Consider the following 24,701-nt stretch of genomic DNA (forward strand, 5'->3'; position numbering starts at 1 on the left):
GTGAGGACAGAACGAGTCCATGACAGGATGTGGGAAAGGAATCCAGCATGGGGTTTCCCGTCTCTCCTGGTGTGAGAGTCATCGTGGTTCCTGGGGGAGGAATCCCAGAAGGTCCCCTCTGTGCTCTTGGGACAAAGGAGAGGCCCTGAGCCCAGGTGGCTGAAAGATCCAACTGCCCCGCTTTCTGAGAGTTAAAGGCAAAGCTGGGTACCAGTATCCCTTCAACTACTTCTGTTTTAAAAATATTTATTGAAGGGACTTCCCTGGCGGTCCAGTGGTTAAGGCTCCGCGCTTCCACTGCAGGCGGAGTGGGTTTGATCAACGGTCGGGGGACTAAGTTGCTGCATGTCGCGTGACGCAACTAAAGAATTTTTGAAAATTAATAAAAAGAGAAAAAAGAAACAAAACAAATTCTATTGAAGTATAGTTGAATTACAATGTTGTGTGAATCTCTGCTGTACAGCAAAGTGACTCACTTATTCATTTATGTATACATTCTGTTTCTTATTCTTTTCCATTATGGTTTATCAGAGGATATTGAATACAGTTTCCTGTACTATACCGTAGGACCTTGTTGTCTATCCATCCTATATATAGTAGTTTGTATCTGCTGGTCCCAAACTCCCAATACATCCCTCCCCCACCCCCAACTCCCTCTCATGCCCCTCAGTTGGGAGGGTCCTCGGATTCCCCTCCAGCCTCTGTCTCCGAAGTGCTCTGAGTCTGAGGCCCAAGCCTGAGCCCTGGGCCATTTATTAGCACTTTGGAAGATGATTTCTTGGGGCACACATGCTTTGGGACATAAGAGGGGTTACGCAGGAAGAAGCTCTTGAAACTTCATACAGGACAATATAAGCCACAGGTACCTTCCCCAAATCCTGGCCCTTGCTGCCCCCTGGTGGCTGCAGATGGTGCCAACCGAGGCCCTGGAACCTGAGGGACAGAAAACAACCCAGTTCCCAGTCTGGCTGCTGTGCAGCTCATTGCAGGATGTGTCCGAAGAGCAGGTCCAAGTTTGTGTAAATGAACTGACATGGAAAGCACAGTTCACAAAAAGCTGGATGGAATCAACCACCTGGACTCAACTGGGCAGAGAGTCTGATTAAACCAAAATGCCAACATAGGATTTAAAGACCCATAGTTTCACCACAAAATATTGACCACACCAGGATAGACTGAAATCACTGGGCATATGGAAAACCAGAACATCTCAACTGTATGGAAGGGAAAGTTAGCAGAGCGTGTCTCACAGATCTGCTGGAATTATGTCACAAAGATATTCAACCAGTTTGTTAAAAATGATGCAAGAAATAAGGACAGAACCTACTGAAGTCAACAGAGAGATAGAGAGTGTCAGCCAATATATGGGAGAAAAATCTAAAAAAGAGTGATATATGTATATGTATAACTGATTCAATTTGCTGTACAGCAGAAACTAACACAACAGTGTAAATCTACTATATTCCAATAAAAATTTTTTAAAAAAGAAAGTCTCAGCTAAGCAATGGAAGGTGGAAAAAAACACAGTGAATCTACTACAGAGAAAATTACAGCAGATGGGATTAATGACAGACAGAGCATTGGATAACGAAAGATTTCTGACTTGAAGTCATGCAATGGAAACAGTCCCTTGTTCAACATAAGGCGGGAATATGAATTTAAAAGAATGAAGTAGTATCCACAAATTGTGGGACTTCAATTGACCTAATACACAAATAATTGGAGTTCCCAAAGGAGAGGAGACAGAGAGACACAGGGAAACCCTCACATCCAGAATCTTGACAAGCCCCAGGGTGTAGAAATGTGAAGGCAACCGCATCAAGTTTCATGGTAACGAAATCTTGAGGTGTGGACAATTTTTCAGACCCCTCTTCAGGTTGATTGACTATTGGTATGTTAGGAAAATGTCAGCTAAAGAAATAGTTCTGGGACTTCCCTGGTGGTCCAGTGGTTAAGACGTCATGCTTCCAATGCAGGGGGCACAGTTTCCATCCCCGGTCGGGGAACTAAGATCCCACATGCCACTTGGTGGGGTCAAAAAAAAAAGAAAAACCAGTTCCCTGCGGATTCTACCACAATGTTTCCTCCTCTCTCTCCCTCTCCCCAGCCTCACAACACAAACGCCTGTCCCAGAGTTCTTCACTCTGGTCATTACGGGTGACGTGGAACGAATGCACAACTATGATTGTTTCTTTTAAACCCAAGTCAAACAATACTGATAGTCAGAGCCATATATCAGAGTTCAGGAAGAGACCAAAGAACATAGGAGTACAGAAAAACACAAATATGGAAGCCAAGATGCATGTCGACAAGTGTTAGCCGACTTCCTCCTGAGAAAGGCCAGTCCCAGGTCTGCAGTGGTGCTAAGTAGACCTGTCATTCCTTAGGTCGTGATCAGTGGTGAGTATCGTCGTGATAAGCTGAGGTAACTTAACAATTATAATGAGTGTGAGTCCTTACAGAAGCAGGTAGATCTCCAGATTCTCTCTCCTTTTAGTCGTGAGGCTGGTAGACCACTGCCCACTAACCCCTGTGCACAGATTTGTTCTAGGGAAAGGGTAAACCACATGTCCTGAATAAGGGGGCACGGCAGAGCTGACTCTGTGGGGATCAGGAAGAGAAGCCTGTGTGCCTCCAGAGTTTTGTAGCCTCTGCCCACCTCTCTGGAATGGCCATCTCCCATGGAGGCCTTTCTCCAATGGGCAACCGGCAGAAATATTCACCTACAAGGAAGCTGACATCATCCAGGTACTGACATACCTGACACCATCCTGTAAGGTTGGATGCGTGTCGCCCAGATTCTGATTTGTACTTTATGTCTGGACTAGGCTTGTCTTGACATGATCCATTTTCTAGGGTCTTGATCAGCCAGGAACAATCTCTCTCGCTTCCTCCCAGTGAAGTGATCTCAGACAGCTCCTGGAGTCCACGTCCCGCTGAATAGCAGGATATGAGGGGCAGCTGATCCCCTGACAATATTCCCCCTAGAGATCCAGGACCTGCCCACATCCCACAAGGCCAGATGCCTGACTCTAGGGTTCCTTGTCTTTCCTCTGGGACCCTGTCTGCCATCTTCAGGACGGGCTCCAGGAAATCCAGGGAAGCTCCGCCCAGGACCAAGCTGAGCCTCTGTCAGGGTCCATGTCTCTTGGGGCCTCACCTGTAGACACACTACCCTTTCCTCACTCAGCGGGTTGGATGCTTGTACCCACTGTTTCAAACTATGTTGTTTGGGGGATGCATACCTAGGAAGGCTGGGGCAGGAATGTAAAGAAAGGCCATGGAATGATTAACCCTGAAGTCAGCAAACCAGCTAATCGGGGAGTGGGGTAGACAGATGTGTTTGGGGGGTAGATTTCATCTGGGGTTATGTGGTTTCTGTTTATTATTCTTCCTTAAATTGTGAGTGTGCATTTCCACACATTCTTCTTCAGGAATGCTGCATTTCATAATAAAAGGAATTGTGCAAAATACACTGAAAGAGACATGACTACTTTTCCCCTCCTTAGCTACATAGACCAGGACTCAGACATGGAGGAAATTTTCATGAGAAACTGCAAGTATAAGGTGAAAACCTACTCTTGAAGCCTTGGATGTGGTAGAAACACTCACCTGGAATCTTTGAACAAAGAAAGTGGGAAGAAAAAGACAGAGCCAGTATCGGAACAAAGACCCTCTCAGGCTGTTTGATGCAGCTGAGACCCTGCCCCCTCCCTGCCCATCCAGCTCGTCCAGGACACATGCAAACAACACTTAGAGAGAAGAGGAGATGCCCCCCAAACTGGATCCTTCGGAGACTCTGAGAAGGAGAACATGTGAAGAGCCTTATTCAGGTCATTGTCATTAAAACTAAAAAAGCTTTTCTTAGGGAAAAGTAAGACCGATTATCAATGCAGCTATATATTCAATAGAATAAAAAGAGAGGGATAACAGGATAACAGGATGGATGGAAATGAAGAACGGCTGTTTCCATAATAATGAGAGAGGGTAAATTATAACAGAGGCTATTTCAGGAGAGTGAAAAGACTCTGATTCCTGCCCTGCACACTTGGGAGCAGCTATAATCCCAGTGAAATTAGAACTTAGAAATAAAGTTGGTAAATATTTTTTACACTCTATTTGAGCTTTGACCATATACATAGAAAGACCAAAGATTCTGGTCATGTGTAAATTGCTGTGATAAAGACAAATGATTATTCAGATGGAGACTAGCATAGACTTGGAAAATAGGGGGCATAATTCGCTGGGTTAAAAAAAATTAGATTTAGGGACTTCCCTGTCGAGCCGGTGGTTGAGACTTCGCCTTCCAATGCAGGGGATGCGGGTTCGATCCCTGGTCGGGGAGCTAAGATCCCATTTGCCTTACGGCCAAAAACCAAAACATAAAACAAAAGCAATATTGTAACATATTCAATAAAGACATTAAAGATGGTCCACATTTTTAAAATCTTTAAAATTTTTTTAAAATTCAGATTTAGCAGAAAGATGATTTGGACAAGAAAAGAGGGCACAGGGCTAGCATGCAGTGAGCCATATACGAGGCGTCTTCCAAAGTCAGAGGGCCTTAATGAAAACAGCCCACTGACACGTGACTCCAACTTCATGAGAGCCAGGAGCCAGAACCACAGAAAAAGAGCTGCTTTCCAGTCCTGAACGCCTGAAAACACAGCTATCAAATGTTCCTCTTCTTCTTACTGGGGCGATGAGGTGTCCTGAGCAATCTAACCCATGCACTTTGTTTTTCATCTAAAATATTGAATTTGGGAGATTCCTGGTGCTCTAGTGGTTAAGACTTAGCGCTTTCATTGCAGGAGATGTGGGTGTGATCCCTGGTCGGGGAACTAATATATCACATGCCACATGGCATGGACAAAAAAAAAAAAGAAAAAAAGAAAAGAACAGAAAAACAAGAAACAAAAACTTCTGACTTCACATAATTTAAAATTTAAAATAATTGCATTTGAAATCTGTCTTTCAGTTTCAAAAGAAAGTAATATTGAACCGTGGACACACGAGCCTGTTTTTTCAATGAATTCTCACAGGTGTTAGATGTGCTGGGATTCCACCTGGAAGCTGCATTGGCTCTTCATGGAAACATGTGACCTTGACATCACTGAGGAAGGGAGGGCGTACCCTCCAACCCACCTTCCATACTGGAGCCACGTTACAAAGAGCCCATCGTATTGGGAGACTGTCTTCCTGTAGGGCTGTCCACGGACAGGGTTCACCGATGCCAGGACAGGGACAACTCTGAGACCCAGAGTGTGTCCCCAACCCTCCCTGGTTCAGCCCACACAGATGCAGGTCAAAGAGCAGGGACACCAAACAGGAAAATCACACGTTTCCTTTGCCCTCATCCCTCTGCAGGGTCCTCAGATCTCCTCTCAGCTGCCGATGCTTCAACCACAGATGCAGATGAGCAACCAGCAGAGTCACAGCAACGGAGAGCCTGTGAGCTCAGGGCAGGTTTTGGTCTCAGTTCTCCATGAACTTGGACCACTGTGCACAGTGCTACTACTACCGAAGCTACAGTAATAATCAGCCTCGTCCTCAGCCTGGAGCCCAGAGATGGTCAGGGAGGCCGTGTTCCCAGACTTGGAGCCAGAGAAGCGATCAGGGATCCCTGAGGGTCGTTTATTGACCTCATAAATCAAGGTTTTGGGGGCCATGCCCGGGTGCTGTTGGTACCATCCAACCTGATTATAACCTCCGATGTCACTGCTGGTTCCAGCACAGGTGATGGTGACTGTCTGTCCCGGATTCCCGGACACTGAGGGAGCCTGAGTCAGGCCAGACTGGGCCAGGACCCTGGGAAGAGGAGAAACACACTCTGGTCCGTTCCATGTGGGGGCCCAGGTCACACTGAGGACAAAGACACAAAGGATCAGCCAGGTGTCGCCGGGTCCCTTCCCTGGAGGCCTCACCTGTGCCCTGAGTGAGGAGGGTGATAAGGAGCAGACCCCAGGCCATGGTGGAGAGGTCCCAGTCGCTGCCTTCTGAGCCCCCAGCCCTGGGCCTGGGCCCCCAGACCTCTCTTATCCCCTCCCCCTCAGAGGAGGGAGGGGCCTCCATGCAAATCAGCTTCCTGCACCTGCCCCTCCTCATTCTCTCCTCACCCCCTTTGACCTGGCCCTGGACACTAGATTTTCTGCATCTTGGGGGGAGAATATAGCTCAGGGATTAAAATCTTTTGACACAAGCATGACATGTATATGCAGGAGCATGAATTGTTTGTAGCTGGTTTGCAGGGAGAGAAAGAGCAGCTGAAGTCCCTCAGGCAATGAGCTCCTGGACCTTCAGTGTCTCTGCTGGGACAGGACTGTGTCTCTGGGAACCTCAGGGCAGGGGACACTCCACAGCGCCCTCTGTTGGATGCCCATCTCCAAGTTCTCTAACTTTGGGAAAGGGTCACGCCCACCAGGGGAAACACCTGCTGTTTGCTGGGTGGCTGGTGGGACCCCGAGCTGCAGCCTTGTCCCATCCCCGCCCCCACCTCTTTGTTCTGAAGCATCTGCACAGCGAATCCACGAGCAGGTCCTTGACCACTAGCCCCCCCGCCCATTCTAGCCCCACTGAGCGCCAAGGGCACTCGTGTGAGGCCACCCATGGGGGGGCGGGGCACCAGGCAGGAACCAAGTCCTGAACCCGAGTCTGCCCTCCCCACTCTCCCCTTTGCCCTCTGAGCAGACAACTGTCCTTTCTCAGCTTCTGATTCTCACATGACAACTGAAGGCCGTGAGCCCACTGGCCGGTGTCCTGACTAAGAAGAGGTTGACAAGTGGAGAGTGCAGATGTGATAAAGGGGCCTTTCTAGGCTCATGGCTGTGCCATTTGTTATGAACTTGATCATCAAAGATTTCACCCCGGTTCATCTGTGTGTTACTGCTCTGGTCAATAGACGGGGTTTTCCTGATAGTTTCCTGCACCTCCCCACGTCCTCAGGCCACGAGAAAGGTGACCTTCTGGGGAATTCCCTGTTGGTCCAGTCATTAGGACTCCCTGCTTTCACTGCTGCGGCCCGAGATCAATCCCTGGTCAGGGAAGTAGCATCACACAAGCCTCGTGGTGTGGCCAAAGTAATAATCATCATAATCATAATGATAATAATAATAACAACAATAATAATACTAATTCAAAGTACATATTCAAAAAAGAACAGCAACATAAAGACTCTGGACTGAATTGTTTAGGGAGACTGTCTTCCTGCAGGGCTGTCCCCAGACAGGGTTCACCGATGCCAGGAAAGGGACAACTCTGAGACCCAGAGTCTGTCCCCAACCCTCCCTGGCTCAGCCCACTCAGATACAGGTCAAAGAGGAGGGACAACAAACATGAAAACCACACATTATCATTTGTCTTCATCCCTCTTCAGGGTCCTCAGATGTCCTCTCAGCTGCCGATGCTTCAACCACAGATGCAGATGAGCAACCAGCAGAGTCACAGCAACGGGGAGCCTGTGAGCTCAGGGCAGGATTTGGTCTCAGTTCTCCATGAACGTGGACCACTGTGCACAGTGCTACAACTTGTACCTGAGCTACAGTAATTATCAGCCTCGTCCTCAGCCTGGAGCCCAGAGATGGTCAGGGAGGCCGTGTTCCCAGACTTGGAGCCAGAGAAGCGATCAGGGATCCCTGAGGGTCGTTTATTGACCTCATAAATCAAGGTTCTGGGGGCCGTGCCTGGGCGCTGTTGGTACCAGCTGACATAATTATATTTCCCGATGTCACTGCTGGTTCCAGCACAGGAGATGGTGACTGTCTGTCCCGGATTCCCGGACACTGAGGGAGGCTGAGTCAGGCCAGACTGGGCCCAGGACCCTGCAAAGAGGAGAAACACACTCTGGTCAGTTCCATGTGGGGCCCAGGTCACAATGAGGACAAAGACCCAAAGATCAGCCAGGTGTCGCCGGGGTCCCTTCCCTGGAGGCCTCACCTGTGCCCTGAGTGAGGAGGGTGACAAGGAGCAGAGCCCAGGCCATGGTGGAGACGTCCCAGACGCTGCCTTCTGAGCCCCAGCCCTGGGCCTGCTCCCCCAGACCTCTCTTATCCTCTCCCCCCTCAGAGGAGGGAGGGGCCTCCATGCAAATCAGCTTCCTGCACCTGCCCCTCCTCATTCTCTCCTCACCCCTCTGACCTGGCTCTGGAGGTGTCCATGGACAGCAGGGCTCATCTGAGAGGATGAAAACTCTGTGACACGTTGTCCTTAGTCAGGACACTGACCATTACAGGGCCCAAGAAGTGGGGCCATCCTGGGATGTCCCTGTCATCCACTATGGGAGTCAAGATGTCGTTGGCTAATAATCCCGATAATCACTCTTTGGGTTTTGCGGGTGGAAGGTGAGGACGGACGCCCGAGGGGCTGGGGTGACTTAGCGATTCCACCCCGTCTCCTCCCGACACCACAGGGGAGCTGGGGGTGTGCATCCCCCTCCCCAACCTGTCCCCTCAGCAGGACGGGCCCCCTGCCCCTGTCCCCTGCCTCAGCAGGCCGCGGAGGAGGAGCCCTGGGACTCTTGTTGGCCTTCCTAGTAAAGGGCTTATGAAGCAGAACAGACTGGGGACACTGCGCCCCACACTCTCCCTTAGGGGGTTAAGGAGGCCGCAGCTGGGGGCTTCATACAGGTCAGGACACCACAGCAGAACCTCCCCAAACCCAGGCCCTCGCTGCCCCCTGGTGGCCTCAGATGGTGACGACGGAACCCCAGGGAGGCAGCTGAGTGGGGCTGACCCCCCAGCTCTGACCCCCCCACTTCCTCCTCCTCCTCTCAGTTCAGGACCAGCGACCCAGTCCCTCCTCATCCCCTCCATGGGCTCATCCTTTGTCCTGCAGCCCCATCAGGACAGAATTGTCACCTTCCTCCCCAGGTGACTCAGAAGGGCCCCTGAAGGGTCTCTAATCTTGTCTCAGCATGACCTTGTCTCAGGGACAGTGACCTAGAGGAGATCTCAGCTCAGGGCAGGGGAACCTCACACGATAAATGACTCCACCCCCATAGGTACACGGATGAGAAATATGGGCCCATGAGATGAATCTGAATTCTCAAAACGCTTTGAAAAAGAATAATGTAAGAAGGATTTTAGTTCCGTCAGGATGGAGGGAGACCTAATGGAAAATGAAGGAAGATGCCAGGGTGTGCAGGGCTGGGAGGAGGGGCTGGGTCAGAGTCGGCCTCAGGGCCCAGCCGCAGGGACCTCTCCTCAGGCAGGTCTGTCTGCCACGTGGTGCAAGTGAGGATTCTCCTCTGTCCCCTGTGCTCAGCGGGAGGTCCTCACCCCAGAGCTGGCGCCTCCCTGAGGTCAGGCACCTGTGTCCAGACGCTAGACCCATTGTGTTTTCTAGACACAGAGACGCTGGACCCAGTGTGTTTTCTAGACAGAGAATCAGGGCTGACTGGTCTTTCCCAAGATTGTCACTTTCTCAGTATCTGAAATGTCTAGTTCCTGATTACGAGGAAAGTTGACAATTGGTGTAATTGTCCTTTGCATCCCAGGGTTTATGCTCCTGCCTCTGGGCACAGGGCCCCGGGGGTGATGCAGAAGGAGCTCCAGGTCCCCACAGAACAGATTCCTGCTTCTTTCCTGGGTACTGTGGAGGGGACCCAGGAGTGATGGTGCTGGGGGGGTGTGTGTGTGTGTGTGTCTGTCTGTCTGTATTTGTGTGGGGCTGTGTGTGTGTTTCTTCACAGAAACAGAGCACATCCTGCGATAGAGCATAACCTGGGCCTGATGGGAGATGTTGGGTTTCCCTTGGATCCAGGGCCTGAACTCAGGCACAGGAATACACATAGGATTTGTGCACGTCAGAGTTACCCCACAGCCTGAGACTAATGTCCTTACATAGACCTGCCCACAACACTCGCCCTGGGTTTGTGTCTTGTGATTAGATTTCAGGAAGGTTTAGGCTATTCCCCAAGAAGAATGACCCCCTGAGTCTCCACTTTCCTGCAACCTTATGGTTTACTCTGAACCCCTGACCTGCTCCCCAGCGGGAATCTGGAATTTCCGTAGATGCCAGGCACAGGATGCCTAGGAGACCAGACTCCAGTAAGAGTCTTGGGGGTCTGATGAGGCTCCCTGGGGCACAATTCTTCACACAGGTTGTCACCATTTAACTCTGGTGATGAAGCCTGACCCTGGGAAAGGTCTCCTGGAAGTTTATCCTCGTTTCCTCAGATTTCACCTCATCCACCAAGCCCTTTGCTGATTTTGCTCGGTCTCCCTTCACTGAAGGAAATCACAGCCACCAGGACACCTCTCTACTGAGTCTTGTGGGTCTTCTTAATGACAAAAGTAGTTGCCTGTGGTCTTGGGGACACTCGACACAGGATGATCTGAGAAAACAAGCAGCAAACCCAGGGTCTAGGGTTTCCCTCCATCTCCTGCCGTCTGCACGCGGGGGGTAAAAGTCATCATGGGAATCAGGGTCTGCACTAAACTTCACCCCTCCCTGGACAGCCCAGGACCACCCAGGGAAGCAGTAAGTCACGAGCACTGGAAACTCCCCACACCTCCCCACCACCCTTGGAACAAGCTCCAGTGAGAGAATTATCAGGTCCACACTTGGAACTCCTGCTCTCCAGACTTTCAGTGTAAGCTCCTGTCTACACCCCTGCTGGTTTCTCTCTGTGGCTCCTTGATCCGAAGGCAGGGACCCCAGTTGCAGCCATACTCGCTCCCCCCCACCCAGAAGCTGGTCTGGAGCCTCTGCCTCGTGGATCTTAAGAGCTGCCAGAGCTCCCACAAGAGCCTCAGGCTGCCACCCAGCCTCCATGAGGAGGGATCCCACATAGCAGGAGGGAGTCCTCTGCCAGTCAGCACATGTTTTGTCCTCCTTAAGGAGAAAATGCACAAATAGTCCAGACCTTCTTTCTCCATAACACAGGCTAATGTCCACTGCTTCCTTCTTGGTTTATCCTTTAAATATGCCATACGTTTGCAGTGGGAAAATAACCAAAGCAAACCACCTGCAGGAAAGTTATTGTTTACCCACTTTTGATGGTGAATCCTTAGTAGATTTCCCATGAGTCGTATTCTGCCTTGCACATATTACAACAGCAAAGAGTAAGGAGATTTTTTAAAAATTTAATTGAATTTTCAGAGATTCTTCATCTCTGCTCCAGAAAACGTAACCCATCGGCTATCCCTTGACCCTTCATTCACTGTGAACTCTTAGGAAATTTCCTCTCTGTCCACCCCGCCCCCAAACCTGAGCAAGGGCTCCTGTTCCCACTTCCGGGATATGGATACAAAACAAGACACACCTTCAGTCCAGAGCAGGGTCCCACATGCTGTCTGGAACAATGTTTGGGCATCACATTGGACGGGGCACAAAATGGCAAGAGATGCTCTTGACTTGAGTCTGTTGCTCTGTGTCCCGAGATTTTCATTTCATTGAGATTCCGAGAATCAAAATATCATCTATGATAGAAAGTACCTTTTTTCTTAGTCAAACATATGTTTCCAAATCCACCTAAAATATTGGGTCAAAACTTCTCCAGAAGTTTTCTCATCAAACAGAAGGGAATCAATGATCCTCTAGATTCAGTGTGTATCCCATCGTGCTCTTTTGAAAACTCATCCATATCCTGCTCAGTGACAGAGCTGTTAGTACCTGCAGTGAGGACGGGAGTGGGGAGGGGTCCGTGTGTGGACACAAGGTGACCTTTGCTCTGATTGTCAGGCACAAACACACACATCTGCCTACAAGTACCCACACTGGATTGTTTAAACTGCAAGCTCAGGGTTATTATATTCAGGGGAATATTTGATATCACAGCTCAGTCTACTTTGTAGAATGTGACTTCTGAACATGTGGAGAGCCATATTCGGGTCATTCTCATTAAAAGAAAAAGTCTTACTTTGAAAAATGTAAGACTGATTATAAATGCAGCTACATGTTTAATAGAAAAAAAAGAAGAAAGAAATAACAGGATAACAGGACAGATGCAAAGGAGGAATGGCTGTTTCCATAATAATGGTGGAGGGTAGAAATCATAACAGAGGCTATTTCAGGAGAGTGAAAACACTCTGATTCCCGCATTGCACACTTATTAGCAGCTATAATCCCAATGAAAGTAGAACTTAGAAATAAAGTTGGTCAATATTTTCTACGCTCTACTTGAGCTCTGATGATATAGATAGAAAGACCAAAGACTCTGGTCATTTGTAAAATGCTGTGATAAAGACAAATGAATACACAGATTGAGACTAACATAGACTTGGAAAATAAGGGGCCTAATTGGTGGGGTTAAAAAAAAATCAGGTTTATCAGGAAGATGAATTAGACAAGAAAAGCGTGCCCAGAACCGGCATAGAGTGAGCCACATACGACGGGTCTTCCAAAGTTAGAGGACCGATTGACATGTGAAAACAGCCCGATTGACACGTGACTCCAACTTCATGAGAGCCAGGAGCCAGGACCACAAGAAAGAGCTGCTCTCCAGTCCTGGACGCCTGAACACACAGTTATCAAATGTTCCACTTCACTTGTTACTGTGGGGATGATGTGTCCTGAGGAATCCAACCAACGTACTTTTTCGTCTAAACTATTGAATTGGGGATATCCCTGGCGGTCCAGGGGTTGAGACTTAGCACTTACATTGCAGGGGGTGAAGTTCCGATCCCTGGTCAGGTAACATAGATCCCACAAGGTGCGTGGCATGGCCACAGAAAACACAACAAAAACCAAAACAAAACATAAAAAAAAAATTTTTTTTTAACTATTGAATTCACATAATTAAAATTTTAGTAATGTTTCCATTTGAAAACTGTCTTTCAGGTTCAAGAAAATTTAATATTGAAGCCAGGACACTCACGCCTGTTTTTCAATGAATTCTCACAGGTGTTAGATATGCTGGGATTCCACCTGGAAGCTGCATTGGCTCTTCATGGAAACATGTGACCTTGACATCACTGAGGAAGGGAGGGCATACCCTCCAACCCACCCTCCATACTGGAGCCACGTTGCAAAGAGCCCATCGTATTGGGAGGCTGTCTTCCTGTAGGGCTGTCCACGGACAGGGTTCACCGATGCCAGGACAGGGACAACTCTGAGACCCAGAGTGTGTCCCCAACCCTCCCTGGTTCAGCCCACTCAGATGCAGGTCAAAGAGCAGGGACAACAAACAGGAAAATCACACGTTTCCTTTGTCCTCATCCCTCTGCAGGGTCCTCAGATCTCCTCTCAGCTGCCGATGCTTCAACCACAGATGCAGATGAGCAACCAGCAGAGTCACAGCAACGGAGAGCCTGTGAGCTCAGGGCAGGATTTGGTCTCACTTCCCAATGAACTTGGACCACTGTGCACAGTGTTACCACTTCTACGTGAGCTACAGTAATAATCGGCCTCGTCCTCAGCCTAGAGCCCAGAGATGGTCAGGGAGGCCGTGTTCCCAGACTTGGAGCCAGAGAAGCGATCAGGGATCCCTGACGGTCGTTTATTGACACCATAAATCAAGGTTTTGGGGGCCGTGCCTGGGCGCTGTTGGTACCAGCCGACATAGTTATAACCCCCGATGTCACTGCTGGTTCCAGCACAGGAGATGGTGACTGTCTGTCCCGGATTCCCGGACACTGAGGGAGGCTGAGTCAGGCCAGACTGGGCCAGGACCCTGGGAAGAGGAGAAACACACTCTGGTCAGTTCCATGTGGGGCCCAGGTCACACTGAGGACAAAGACACAAAGATCAGCCAGGTGTCGCCGGGGTCCCTTCCCTGGAGGCCTCACCTGTGCCCTGAGTGAGGAGGGTGACAAGGAGCAGAGCCCAGGCCATGGTGGAGACACGCTAGTCTCTGCCTTCTGAGCCCCCAGCCCTGGGCCTGCTCCCCCAGACCTCTCTTATCCCCTCCCCCTCAGAGGAGGGAGGGGCCTCCATGCAAATCTGCTGCCTGCACCTGCCCCTCCTCCCCACCTCTGCTCACCCCCTCTGACACGGTTTGTTCTAGATTCTTCTGCATCCCTGGACAGCAGAGATTATTGGAGAATTAACTCCTTCACATGGTGCGTGAGGACAGAACGAGTCCATGACAGGATGTGGAAAGGAATCCAGCATGGGGTTTCCCGTCTCTCCTGGTGTGAGAGTCATCGTGGTTCCTGGGGGAGGAATCCCAGAAGGTCCCCTCTGTGCTCTTGGGACAAAGGAGAGGCCCTGAGCCCAGGTGGCTGAAAGATCCAACTGCCCCGCTTTCTGAGAGTTAAAGGCAAAGCTGGGTACCAGTATCCCTTCAACTACTTCTGTTTTAAAAATATTTATTGAAGGGACTTCCCTGGCGGTCCAGTGGTTAAGGCTCCGCGCTTCCACTGCAGGCGGAGTGGGTTTGATCAACGGTCGGTGGACTAAGTTGCTGCATGTCGCGTGGCGCAACTAAAGAATTTTTGAAAATTAATAAAAAGAGAAAAAAGAAACAAAACAAATTCTATTGAAGTATAGTTGAATTACAATGTTGTGTGAATCTCTGCTGTACAGCAAAGTGACTCACTTATTCATTTATGTATACATTCTGTTTCTTATTCTTTTCCATTATGGTTTATCAGAGGATATTGAATACAGTTTCCTGTACTATACCGTAGGACCTTGTTGTCTATCCATCCTATATATAGTAGTTTGTATCTGCTGGTCCCAAACTCCCAATACATCCCTCCCCCACCCCCAACTCCCTCTCATGCCCCTCAGTTGGGAGGGTCCTCGGATTCCCCTCCAGCCTCTGTCTCCGAAGTGCTCTGAGTCTGAGGCCCAAGCCTGAGCCCTGGGCCATTTATTAGCACTTTGGAAGATGATTTCTTGGGGCACACATGCTTTGGGACATAAGAGGGGTTACGCAGGAAGAAGCTCTTGAAACTTCATACAGGACAATATAAGCCACAGGTACCTTCCCCAAATCCTGGCCCTTGCTGCCCCCTGGTGGCTGCAGATGGTGCCAACCGAGGCCCTGGAACCTGAGGGACAGAAAACAACCCAGTTCCCAGTCTGGCCGCTGTGCAGCTCATTGCAGGATGTGTCCGAAGAGCAGGTCCAAGTTTGTGTAAATGAACTGACATGGAAAGCACAGTTCACAAAAAGCTGGATGGAATCAACCACCTGGACTCAACCGGGCAGAGAGTCTGATTAAACCAAAATACCAACATAGGATTTAAAGACCCATAGTTTCACCACAAAATATTGAACACACCAGGATAGACTGAAATCACTGGGCATATGGAAAACCAGAACATCTCAACTGTATGGAAGGGAAAGTTAGCAGAGCGTGTCTCACAGATCTGCTGGAATTATGTCACAAAGATATTCAACCAGTTTGTTAAAAATGATGCAAGAAATAAGGACAGAACCTACTGAAGTCAACAGAGAGGTAGAGAGTGTCAGCCAATATATGGGAGAAAAATCTAAAAAAGAGTGATATATGTATATGTATAACTGATTCAATTTGCTGTACAGCAGAAACTAACACAACAGTGTAAATCTACTATATTCCAATAAAAATTTTTTAAAAAAGAAAGTCTCAGCTAAGCAATGGAAGGTGGAAAAAAACACAGTGAAGCTACTACAGAGAAAATTACAGCAGATGGGATTAATGACAGACAGAGCATTGGATAACGAAAGATTTCTGACTTGAAGTCATGCAATGGAAACAGTCCCTTGTTCAACATAAGGCGGGAATATGAATTTAAAAGAATGAAGTAGTATCCACAAATTGTGGGACTTCAATTGACCTAATACACAAATAATTGGAGTTCCCAAAGGAGAGGAGACAGAGAGACACAGGGAAACCCTCACATCCAGAATCTTGACAAGCCCCAGGGTGTAGAAATGTGAAGGCAACCGCATCAAGTTTCATGGTAACGAAATCTTGAGGTGTGGACAATTTTTCAGACCCCTCTTCAGGTTGATTGACTATTGGTATGTTAGGAAAATGTCAGCTAAAGAAATAGTTCTGGGACTTCCCTGGTGGTCCAGTGGTTAAGACGTCATGCTTCCAATGCAGGGGGCACAGTTTCCATCCCTGGTCGGGGAACTAAGATCCCACATGCCACTCGGTGGGGTCAAAAAAAAAAGAAAAACCAGTTCCCTGCGGATTCTACCACAATGTTTCCTCCTCTCTCTCCCTCTCCCCAGCCTCACAACACAAACGCCTGTCCCAGAGTTCTTCACTCTGGTCATTATGGGTGACGTGGAACGAATGCACAACTATGATTGTTTCTTTTAAACCCAAGTCAAACAATACTGATAGTCAGAGCCATATATCAGAGTTCAGGAAGAGACCAAAGAACATAGGAGTACAGAGAAGCACAAATATGGAAGCCAAGATGCATGTCGACAAGTGTTAGCCGACTTCCTCCTGAGAAAGGCCAGTCCCAGGTCTGCAGTGGTGCTAAGTAGACCTGTCATTCCTTAGGTCGTGATCAGTGGTGAGTATCGTCGTGATAAGCTGAGGTAACTTAACAATTATAATGAGTGTGAGTCCTTACAGAAGCAGGTAGATCTCCAGATTCTCTCTCCTTTTAGTCGTGAGGCTGGTAGACCACTGCCCACTAACCCCTGTGCACAGATTTGTTCTAGGGAAAGGGTAAACCACATGTCCTGAATAAGGGGGCACGGCAGAGCTGACTCTGTGGGGATCAGGAAGAGAAGCCTGTGTGCCTCCAGAGTTTTGTAGCCTCTGCCCACCTCTCTGGAATGGCCATCTCCCATGGAGGCCTTTCTCCAATGGGCAACCGGCAGAAATATTCACCTACAAGGAAGCTGACATCATCCAGGTGCTGACATACCTGACACCATCCTGTAAGGTTGGATGCGTGTCGCCCAGATTCTGATTTGTACTTTATGTCTGGACTAGGCTTGTCTTGACATGATCCATTTTCTAGGGTCTTGATCAGCCAGGAACAATCTCTCTCGCTTCCTCCCAGTGAAGTGATCTCAGACAGCTCCTGGAGTCCACGTCCCGCTGAATAGCAGGATATGTGGGGCAGCTGATCCCCTGACAATATTCCCCCTAGAGATCCAGGACCTGCCCACATCCCACAAGGCCAGATGCCTGACTCTAGGGTTCCTTGTCTTTCCTCTGGGACCCTGTCTGCCATCTTCAGGACGGGCTCCAGGAAATCCAGGGAAGCTCCGCCCAGGACCAAGCTGAGCCTCTGTCAGGGTCCATGTCTCTTGGGGCCTCACCTGTAGACACACTACCCTTTCCTCACTCAGCGGGTTGGATGCTTGTACCCACTGTTTCAAACTATGTTGTTTGGGGGATGCATACCTAGGAAGGCTGGGGCAGGAATGTAAAGAAAGGCCATGGAATGATTAACCCTGAAGTCAGCAAACCAGCTAATCGGGGAGTGGGGTAGACAGATGTGTTTGGGGGGTAGATTTCATCTGGGGTTATGTGGTTTCTGTTTATTATTCTTCCTTAAATTGTGAGTGTGCATTTCCACACATTCTTCTTCAGGAATGCTGCATTTCATAATAAAAGGAATTGTGCAAAATACACTGAAAGAGACATGACTACTTTCCCCCTCCTTAGCTACATAGACCAGGACTCAGACATGGAGGAAATTTTCATGAGAAACTGCAAGTATAAGGTGAAAACCTACTCTTGAAGCCTTGGATGTGGTAGAAACACTCACCTGGAATCTTTGAACAAAGAAAGTGGGAAGAAAAAGACAGAGCCAGTATCGGAACAAAGACCCTCTCAGGCTGTTTGATGCAGCTGAGACCCTGCCCCCTCCCTGCCCATCCAGCTCGTCCAGGACACATGCAAACAACACTTAGAGAGAAGAGGAGATGCCCCCCAAACTGGATCCTTCGGAGACTCTGAGAAGGAGAACATGTGAAGAGCCTTATTCAGGTCATTGTCATTAAAACTAAAAAAGCTTTTCTTAGAGAAAAGTGAGACCGATTATCAATGCAGCTATATATTCAATAGAATAAAAAGAGAGGGATAACAGGATAACAGGATGGATGGAAATGAAGAACGGCTGTTTCCATAATAATGAGAGAGGGTAAATTATAACAGAGGCTATTTCAGGAGAGTGAAAAGACTCTGATTCCTGCCCTGCACACTTGGGAGCAGCTATAATCCCAGTGAAATTAGAACTTAGAAATAAAGTTGGTAAATATTTTTTACACTCTATTTGAGCTTTGACCATATACATAGAAAGACCAAAGATTCTGGTCATGTGTAAACTGCTGTGATAAAGACAAATGATTATTCAGATGGAGATTAGCATAGACTTGGAAAATAGGGGGCATAATTCGCTGGGTTAAAAAAAATTAGATTTAGGGACTTCCCTGTCGAGCCGGTGGTTGAGACTTCGCCTTCCAATGCAGGGGATGCGGGTTCGATCCCTGGTCGGGGAGCTAAGATCCCATTTGCCTTACGGCCAAAAACCAAAACATAAAACAAAAGCAATATTGTAACATATTCAATAAAGACATTAAAGATGGTGCACATTTTAAAAATCTTTAAAAAATTTTTTTTAAATTCAGATTTAGCAGAAAGATGATTTGGACAAGAAAAGAGGGCACAGGGCTAGCATGCAGTGAGCCATATACGAGGCGTCTTCCAAAGTCAGAGGACCTTAATGAAAACAGCCCACTGACACGTGACTCCAACTTCATGAGAGCCAGGAGCCAGAACCACAGAAAAAGAGCTGCTTTCCAGTCCTGGACGCCTGAAAACACAGCTATCAAATGTTCCTCTTCTTCTTACTGGGGCGATGAGGTGTCCTGAGCAATCTAACCCATGCACTTTGTTTTTCATCTAAAATATTGAATTTGGGAGATTCCTGGTGCTCTAGTGGTTAAGACTTAGCGCTTTCATTGCAGGAGATGTGGGTGTGATCCCTGGTCGGGGAACTAATATATCACATGCCACATGGCATGGACAAAAAAAAAAAAAAGAAAAAAAGAAAAGAACAGAAAAACAAGAAACAAAAACTTCTGACTTCACATAATTTAAAATTTAAAATAATTGCATTTGAAATCTGTCTTTCAGTTTCAAAAGAAAGTAATATTGAACCGTGGACACACGAGCCTGTTTTTTCAATGAATTCTCACAGGTGTTAGATGTGCTGGGATTCCACCTGGAAGCTGCACTGGCTCCTCCTGGAAACATGTGACCTTGACGTCCCTGAGGAATGGGGGACACGACCTCCAGCCCACCTTCCATTCTGGAGAAACTTTGCAAAGAGCCCATCGTATTGAGGAGACCATCCTCCTGCAGGGCTGTCCCTGGACAGGGTTCACGATGCCAGGAGAGAGACAGCCCTGAGAACAGCCCTCTCTGGCTCAGCCCACTCAGATGCAGGTCAACGAGGAGGGACAACAAACATGAAAACCACACGTTGTCATTTGTCTGCATCCCTCTGCAGGGTCCTCAGATCTCCTCTCAGCTGCCGATGCTTCAACCACAGATGCAGATGAGCAACCAGCAGAGTCACAGCAACAGGGAGTCTATGAGCTCAGGGCAGGTTTTGGTCTCAACTTCTCCATGAACTTGGACCACCTTGCACAGTGCTACTACTTGTACCTGAGCTACAGTAATAATCTGCCTCGTCCTCAGCGTGGAGCCCAGAGATGGTCAGGGAGGCTGTGTTCCCAGACTTGGAGCCAGAGAAGCGATCAGGGATCCCTGAGGGTCGTTTATTGACCTCATAAATCAAGGTTTTGGGGGCCATGCCCGGGTGCTGTTGGTACCATCCAACCTGATTATAACCTCCGATGTCACTGCTGGTTCCAGCACAGGTGATGGTGACTGTCTGTCCCGGATTCCCGGACACTGAGGGAGCCTGAGTCAGGCCAGACTGGGCCAGGACCCTGGGAAGAGGAGAAACACACTCTGGTCAGTTCCATGTGGGGGCCCAGGTCACACTGAGGACAAAGACACAAAGGATCAGCCAGGTGTGGCCGGGTCCCTTCCCTGGAGGCCTCACCTGTGCCCTGAGTGAGGAGGGTGACAAGGAGCAGAGCCCAGGCCATGGTGGAGACGTCCCAGACGCTGCCTTCTGAGCCCCCAGCCCTGGGCCTGGGCCCCCAGACCTCTCTTATCCCCTCCCCCTCAGAGGAGGGAGGGGCCTCCATGCAAATCAGCTTCCTGCACCTGCCCCTCCTCATTCTCTCCTCACCCCCTTTGACCTGGCCCTGGACACTAGATTTTCTGCATCTTCGGGGGAGAATATAGCTCAGGGATTAAAATCTTTTGACACAAGCATGACATGTATATGCAGGAGCATGAATTGTTTGTAGCTGGTTTGCAGGGAGAGAAAGACCAGCTGAAGTCCCTCAGGCAATGAGCTCCTGGACCTTCAGTGTCTCTGCTGGGACAGGACTGTGTCTCTGGGAACCTCAGGGCAGGGGACACTCCACAGCGCCCTCTGTTGGATGCCCATCTCCAAGTTCTCTAACTTTGGGAAAGGGTCACGCCCATCAGAGGAAACACCTGCTGTTTGCTGGGTGGCTGGTGGGACCCCTAGCTGCAGCCTTGTCCCATCCCCGCCCCCACCTCTTTGTTCTGAAGCATCTGCACAGCGAATCCACGAGCAGGTCCTTGACCACTAGCCCCCCCGCCCATTCTAGCCCCACTGAGCGCCAAGGGCACTCGTGTGAGGCCACCCATGGCGGGGCGGGGGCACCAGGCAGGAGCCAAGTCCTGAACCCGAGTCTGCCCTCCCCACTCTCCCCTTTGCCCGCTGAGCAGACAACTGTCCTTTCTCAGCTTCTGATTCTCACATGACAACTGAAGGCCGTGAGCCCACTGGCCGGTGTCCTGACTAAGAAGAGGTTGACAAGTGGAGAGTGCAGATGTGATAAAGGGGCCTTTCTAGGCTCATGGCTGCGCCATTTGTTATGAACTTGATCATCAAAGATTTCACCCCGGTTCATCTGTGTGTTACTGCTCTGGTCAATAGACGGGGTTTTCTTGCTAGTTTCCTGCACCTCCCCACGTCCTCAGGCCACGAGAAAAGTGACCTTCTGGGGAATTCCCTGTTGGTCCAGTCATTAGGACTCCCTGCTTTCACTGTTGCGGCCCGGGATCAATCCCTGGTCAGGGAAGTAGCATCACACAAGCCTCGTGGTGTGGCCAAAGTAATAATCATCATAATCATAATGATAATAATAATAACAACAATAATAATACTAATTCAAAGTACATATTCAAAAAAGAACAGCAACATAAAGACTCTGGACTGAATTGTTTAGGGAGACTGTCTTCCTGCAGGGCTGTCCACGGACAGGGTTCACCGATGCCAGGACAGGGACAACTCTGAGACCCAGAGTGTGTCCCCAACCCTCCCTGGTTCAGCCCACTCAGATGCAGGTCAAAGAGCAGGGACAACAAACAGGAAAATCACACGTTTCCTTTGTCCTCATCCCTCTGCAGGGTCCTCAGATCTCCTCTCAGCTGCCGTTGCTTCAACCACAGATGCAGATGAGCAACCAGCAGAGTCACAGCAACGGGGAGCCTGTGAGCTCAGGGCAGGATTTGGTCTCAGTTCTCCATGAACTTGGACCACTGTGCACAGTGCTACTACTACCGAAGCTACAGTAATAATCAGCCTCGTCCTCAGCCTGGAGCCCAGAGATGGTCAGGGAGGCCGTGTTGCCAGACTTGGACCCAGAGAAGCGGTCAGGGATCCCTGAGGGCCGTTTATTGACATTATAAATCAGGGTTTTGGGGGCCATGCCTGGGAGCTGTTGGTGCCAGCTGACAGCATTATATTTCCCGATGTCACTGCTGGTTCCAGCACAGGAGATGGTGACTGTCTGTCCCGGATTCCCGGACACTGAGGGAGGCTGAGTCAGGCCAGACTGGGCCCAGGACCCTGCAAAGAGGAGAAACACACTCTGGTCAGTTCCATGTGGGGCCCAGGTCACAATGAGGACAAAGACCCAAAGATCAGCCAGGTGTCACCGGGGTCCCTTCCCTGGAGGCCTCACCTGTGCCCTGAGTGAGGAGGGTGACAAGGAGCAGAGCCCAGGCCATGGTGGAGACGTCCCAGACGCTGCCTTCTGAGCCCCAGCCCTGGGCCTGCTCCCCCAGACCTCTCTTATCCTCTCCCCCCTCAGAGGAGGGAGGGGCCTCCATGCAAATCAGCTTCCTGCACCTGCCCCTCCTCATTCTCTCCTCACCCCTCTGACCTGGCTCTGGAGGTGTCCATGGACAGCAGGGCTCATCTGAGAGGATGAAAACTCTGTGACACGTTGTCCTTAGTCAGGACACTGACCATTACAGGGCCCAAGAAGTGGGGCCATCCTGGGATGTCCCTGTCATCCACTATGGGAATCAAGATGTCGTTGGCTAATAATCCCGATAATCACTCTTTGGGTTTTGCGGGTGGAAGGTGAGGACGGACGCCCGAGGGGCTGGGGTGACTTAGCGATTCCACCCCGTCTCCTCCCGACACCACAGGGGAGCTGGGGGTGTGCATCCCCCTCCCCAACCTGTCCCCTCAGCAGGACGGGCCCCCTGCCCCTGTCCCCTGCCTCAGCAGGCCGCGGAGGAGGAGCCCTGGGACTCTTGTTGGCCTTCCTAGTAAAGGGCTTATGAAGCAGAACAGACTGGGGACACTGCGCCCCACACTCTCCCTTAGGGGGTTAAGGAGGCCGCAGCTGGGGGCTTCATACAGGTCAGGACACCACAGCAGAACCTCCCCAAACCCAGGCCCTCGCTGCCCCCTGGTGGCCTCAGATGGTGACGACGGAACCCCAGGGAGGCAGCTGAGTGGGGCTGACCCCCCAGCTCTGACCCCCCCACTTCCTCCTCCTCCTCTCAGTTCAGGACCAGCGACCCAGTCCCTCCTCATCCCCTCCATGGGCTCATCCTTTGTCCTGCAGCCCCATCAGGACAGAATTGTCACCTTCCTCCCCAGGTGACTCAGAAGGGCCCCTGAAGGGTCTCTAATCTTGTCTCAGCATGACCTTGTCTCAGGGACAGTGACCTAGAGGAGATCTCAGCTCAGGGCAGGGGAACCTCACACGATAAATGACTCCACCCCCATAGGTACACGGATGAGAAATATGGGCCCATGAGATGAATCTGAATTCTCAAAACGCTTTGAAAAAGAATAATGTAAGAAGGATTTTAGTTCCGTCAGGATGGAGGGAGACCTAATGGAAAATGAAGGAAGATGCCAGGGTGTGCAGGGCTGGGAGGAGGGGCTGGGTCAGAGTCGGCCTCAGGGCCCAGCCGCAGGGACCTCTCCTCAGGCAGGTCTGTCTGCCACGTGGTGCAAGTGAGGATTCTCCTCTGTCCCCTGTGCTCAGCGGGAGGTCCTCACCCCAGAGCTGGCGCCTCCCTGAGGTCAGGCACCTGTGTCCAGACGCTAGACCCATTGTGTTTTCTAGACACAGAGACGCTGGACCCAGTGTGTTTTCTAGACAGAGAATCAGGGCTGACTGGTCTTTCCCAAGATTGTCACTTTCTCAGTATCTGAAATGTCTAGTTCCTGATTACGAGGAAAGTTGACAATTGGTGTAATTGTCCTTTGCATCCCAGGGTTTATGCTCCTGCCTCTGGGCACAGGGCCCCGGGGGTGATGCAGAAGGAGCTCCAGGTCCCCACAGAACAGATTCCTGCTTCTTTCCTGGGTACTGTGGAGGGGACCCAGGAGTGATGGTGCTGGGGGTGTGTGTGTGTGTGTGTGTGTGTGTGTGTGTGTGTGTGTGTGTGTGTCTGTCTGTATTTGTGTGGGGCTGTGTGTGTTTCTTCACAGAAACAGAGCACATCCTGCGATAGAGCATAACCTGGGCCTGATGGGAGATGTTGGGTTTCCCTTGGATCCAGGGCCTGAACTCAGGCACAGGAATACACATAGGATTTGTGCACGTCAGAGTTACCCCACAGCCTGAGACTAATGTCCTTACATAGACCTGCCCACAACACTCGCCCTGGGTTTGTGTCTTGTGATTAGATTTCAGGAAGGTTTAGGCTATTCCCCAAGAAGAATGACCCCCTGAGTCTCCACTTTCCTGCAACCTTATGGTTTACTCTGAACCCCTGACCTGCTCCCCAGCGGGAATCTGGAATTTCCGTAGATGCCAGGCACAGGATGCCTAGGAGACCAGACTCCAGTAAGAGTCTTGGGGGTCTGATGAGGCTCCCTGGGGCACAATTCTTCACACAGGTTGTCACCATTTAACTCTGGTGATGAAGCCTGACCCTGGGAAAGGTCTCCTGGAAGTTTATCCTCGTTTCCTCAGATTTCACCTCATCCACCAAGCCCTTTGCTGATTTTGCTCGGTCTCCCTTCACTGAAGGAAATCACAGCCACCAGGACACCTCTCTACTGAGTCTTGTGGGTCTTCTTAATGACAAAAGTAGTTGCCTGTGGTCTTGGGGACACTCGACACAGGATGATCTGAGAAAACAAGCAGCAAACCCAGGGTCTAGGGTTTCCCTCCATCTCCTGCCGTCTGCACGCGGGGGGTAAAAGTCATCATGGGAATCAGGGTCTGCACTAAACTTCACCCCTCCCTGGACAGCCCAGGACCACCCAGGGAAGCAGTAAGTCACGAGCACTGGAAACTCCCCACACCTCCCCTCCACCCTTGGAACAAGCTCCAGTGAGAGAATTATCAGGTCCACACTTGGAACTCCTGCTCTCCAGACTTTCAGTGTAAGCTCCTATCTACACCCCTGCTGGTTTCTCTCTGTGGCTCCTTGATCCGAAGACAGGGACCCCAGTTGCAGCCATACTCGCTCCCCCGCACCCAGA

General features: G+C 49.9%; 2 pseudogenes and 2 gene segments (V, D, J or C); all 4 read right to left on the reverse strand.

The window, feature by feature from the left end:
- Positions 1-3,677: 3,677 nt before the first annotated feature.
- Positions 3,678-5,970, reverse strand: LOC133075155 (immunoglobulin lambda variable 2-8-like; annotated as a pseudogene).
- A 1,079-nt stretch (positions 5,971-7,049) lies between these two features.
- LOC133075156 (immunoglobulin lambda variable 2-8-like) lies at positions 7,050-7,978 on the reverse strand. The segment is given in 3 exon segments: positions 7,050-7,098; positions 7,532-7,817; positions 7,933-7,978. Coding segments are annotated over 3 exon segments (381 nt in total).
- Positions 7,979-13,356: 5,378 nt separating this feature from the next.
- Positions 13,357-19,965, reverse strand: LOC133075157 (immunoglobulin lambda variable 2-18-like; annotated as a pseudogene).
- Positions 19,966-21,045: 1,080 nt separating this feature from the next.
- Positions 21,046-21,973, reverse strand: LOC133075158 (immunoglobulin lambda variable 2-18-like). The segment is given in 3 exon segments: positions 21,046-21,092; positions 21,522-21,809; positions 21,925-21,973. Coding segments are annotated over 3 exon segments (381 nt in total).
- Between the last annotated feature and the right edge of the window lie 2,728 nt (positions 21,974-24,701).

This window comes from Eubalaena glacialis, chromosome 15 (genome assembly GCF_028564815.1).
Source record: "Eubalaena glacialis isolate mEubGla1 chromosome 15, mEubGla1.1.hap2.+ XY, whole genome shotgun sequence".
Taxonomy (NCBI): Eukaryota; Metazoa; Chordata; class Mammalia; order Artiodactyla; family Balaenidae; genus Eubalaena; species Eubalaena glacialis.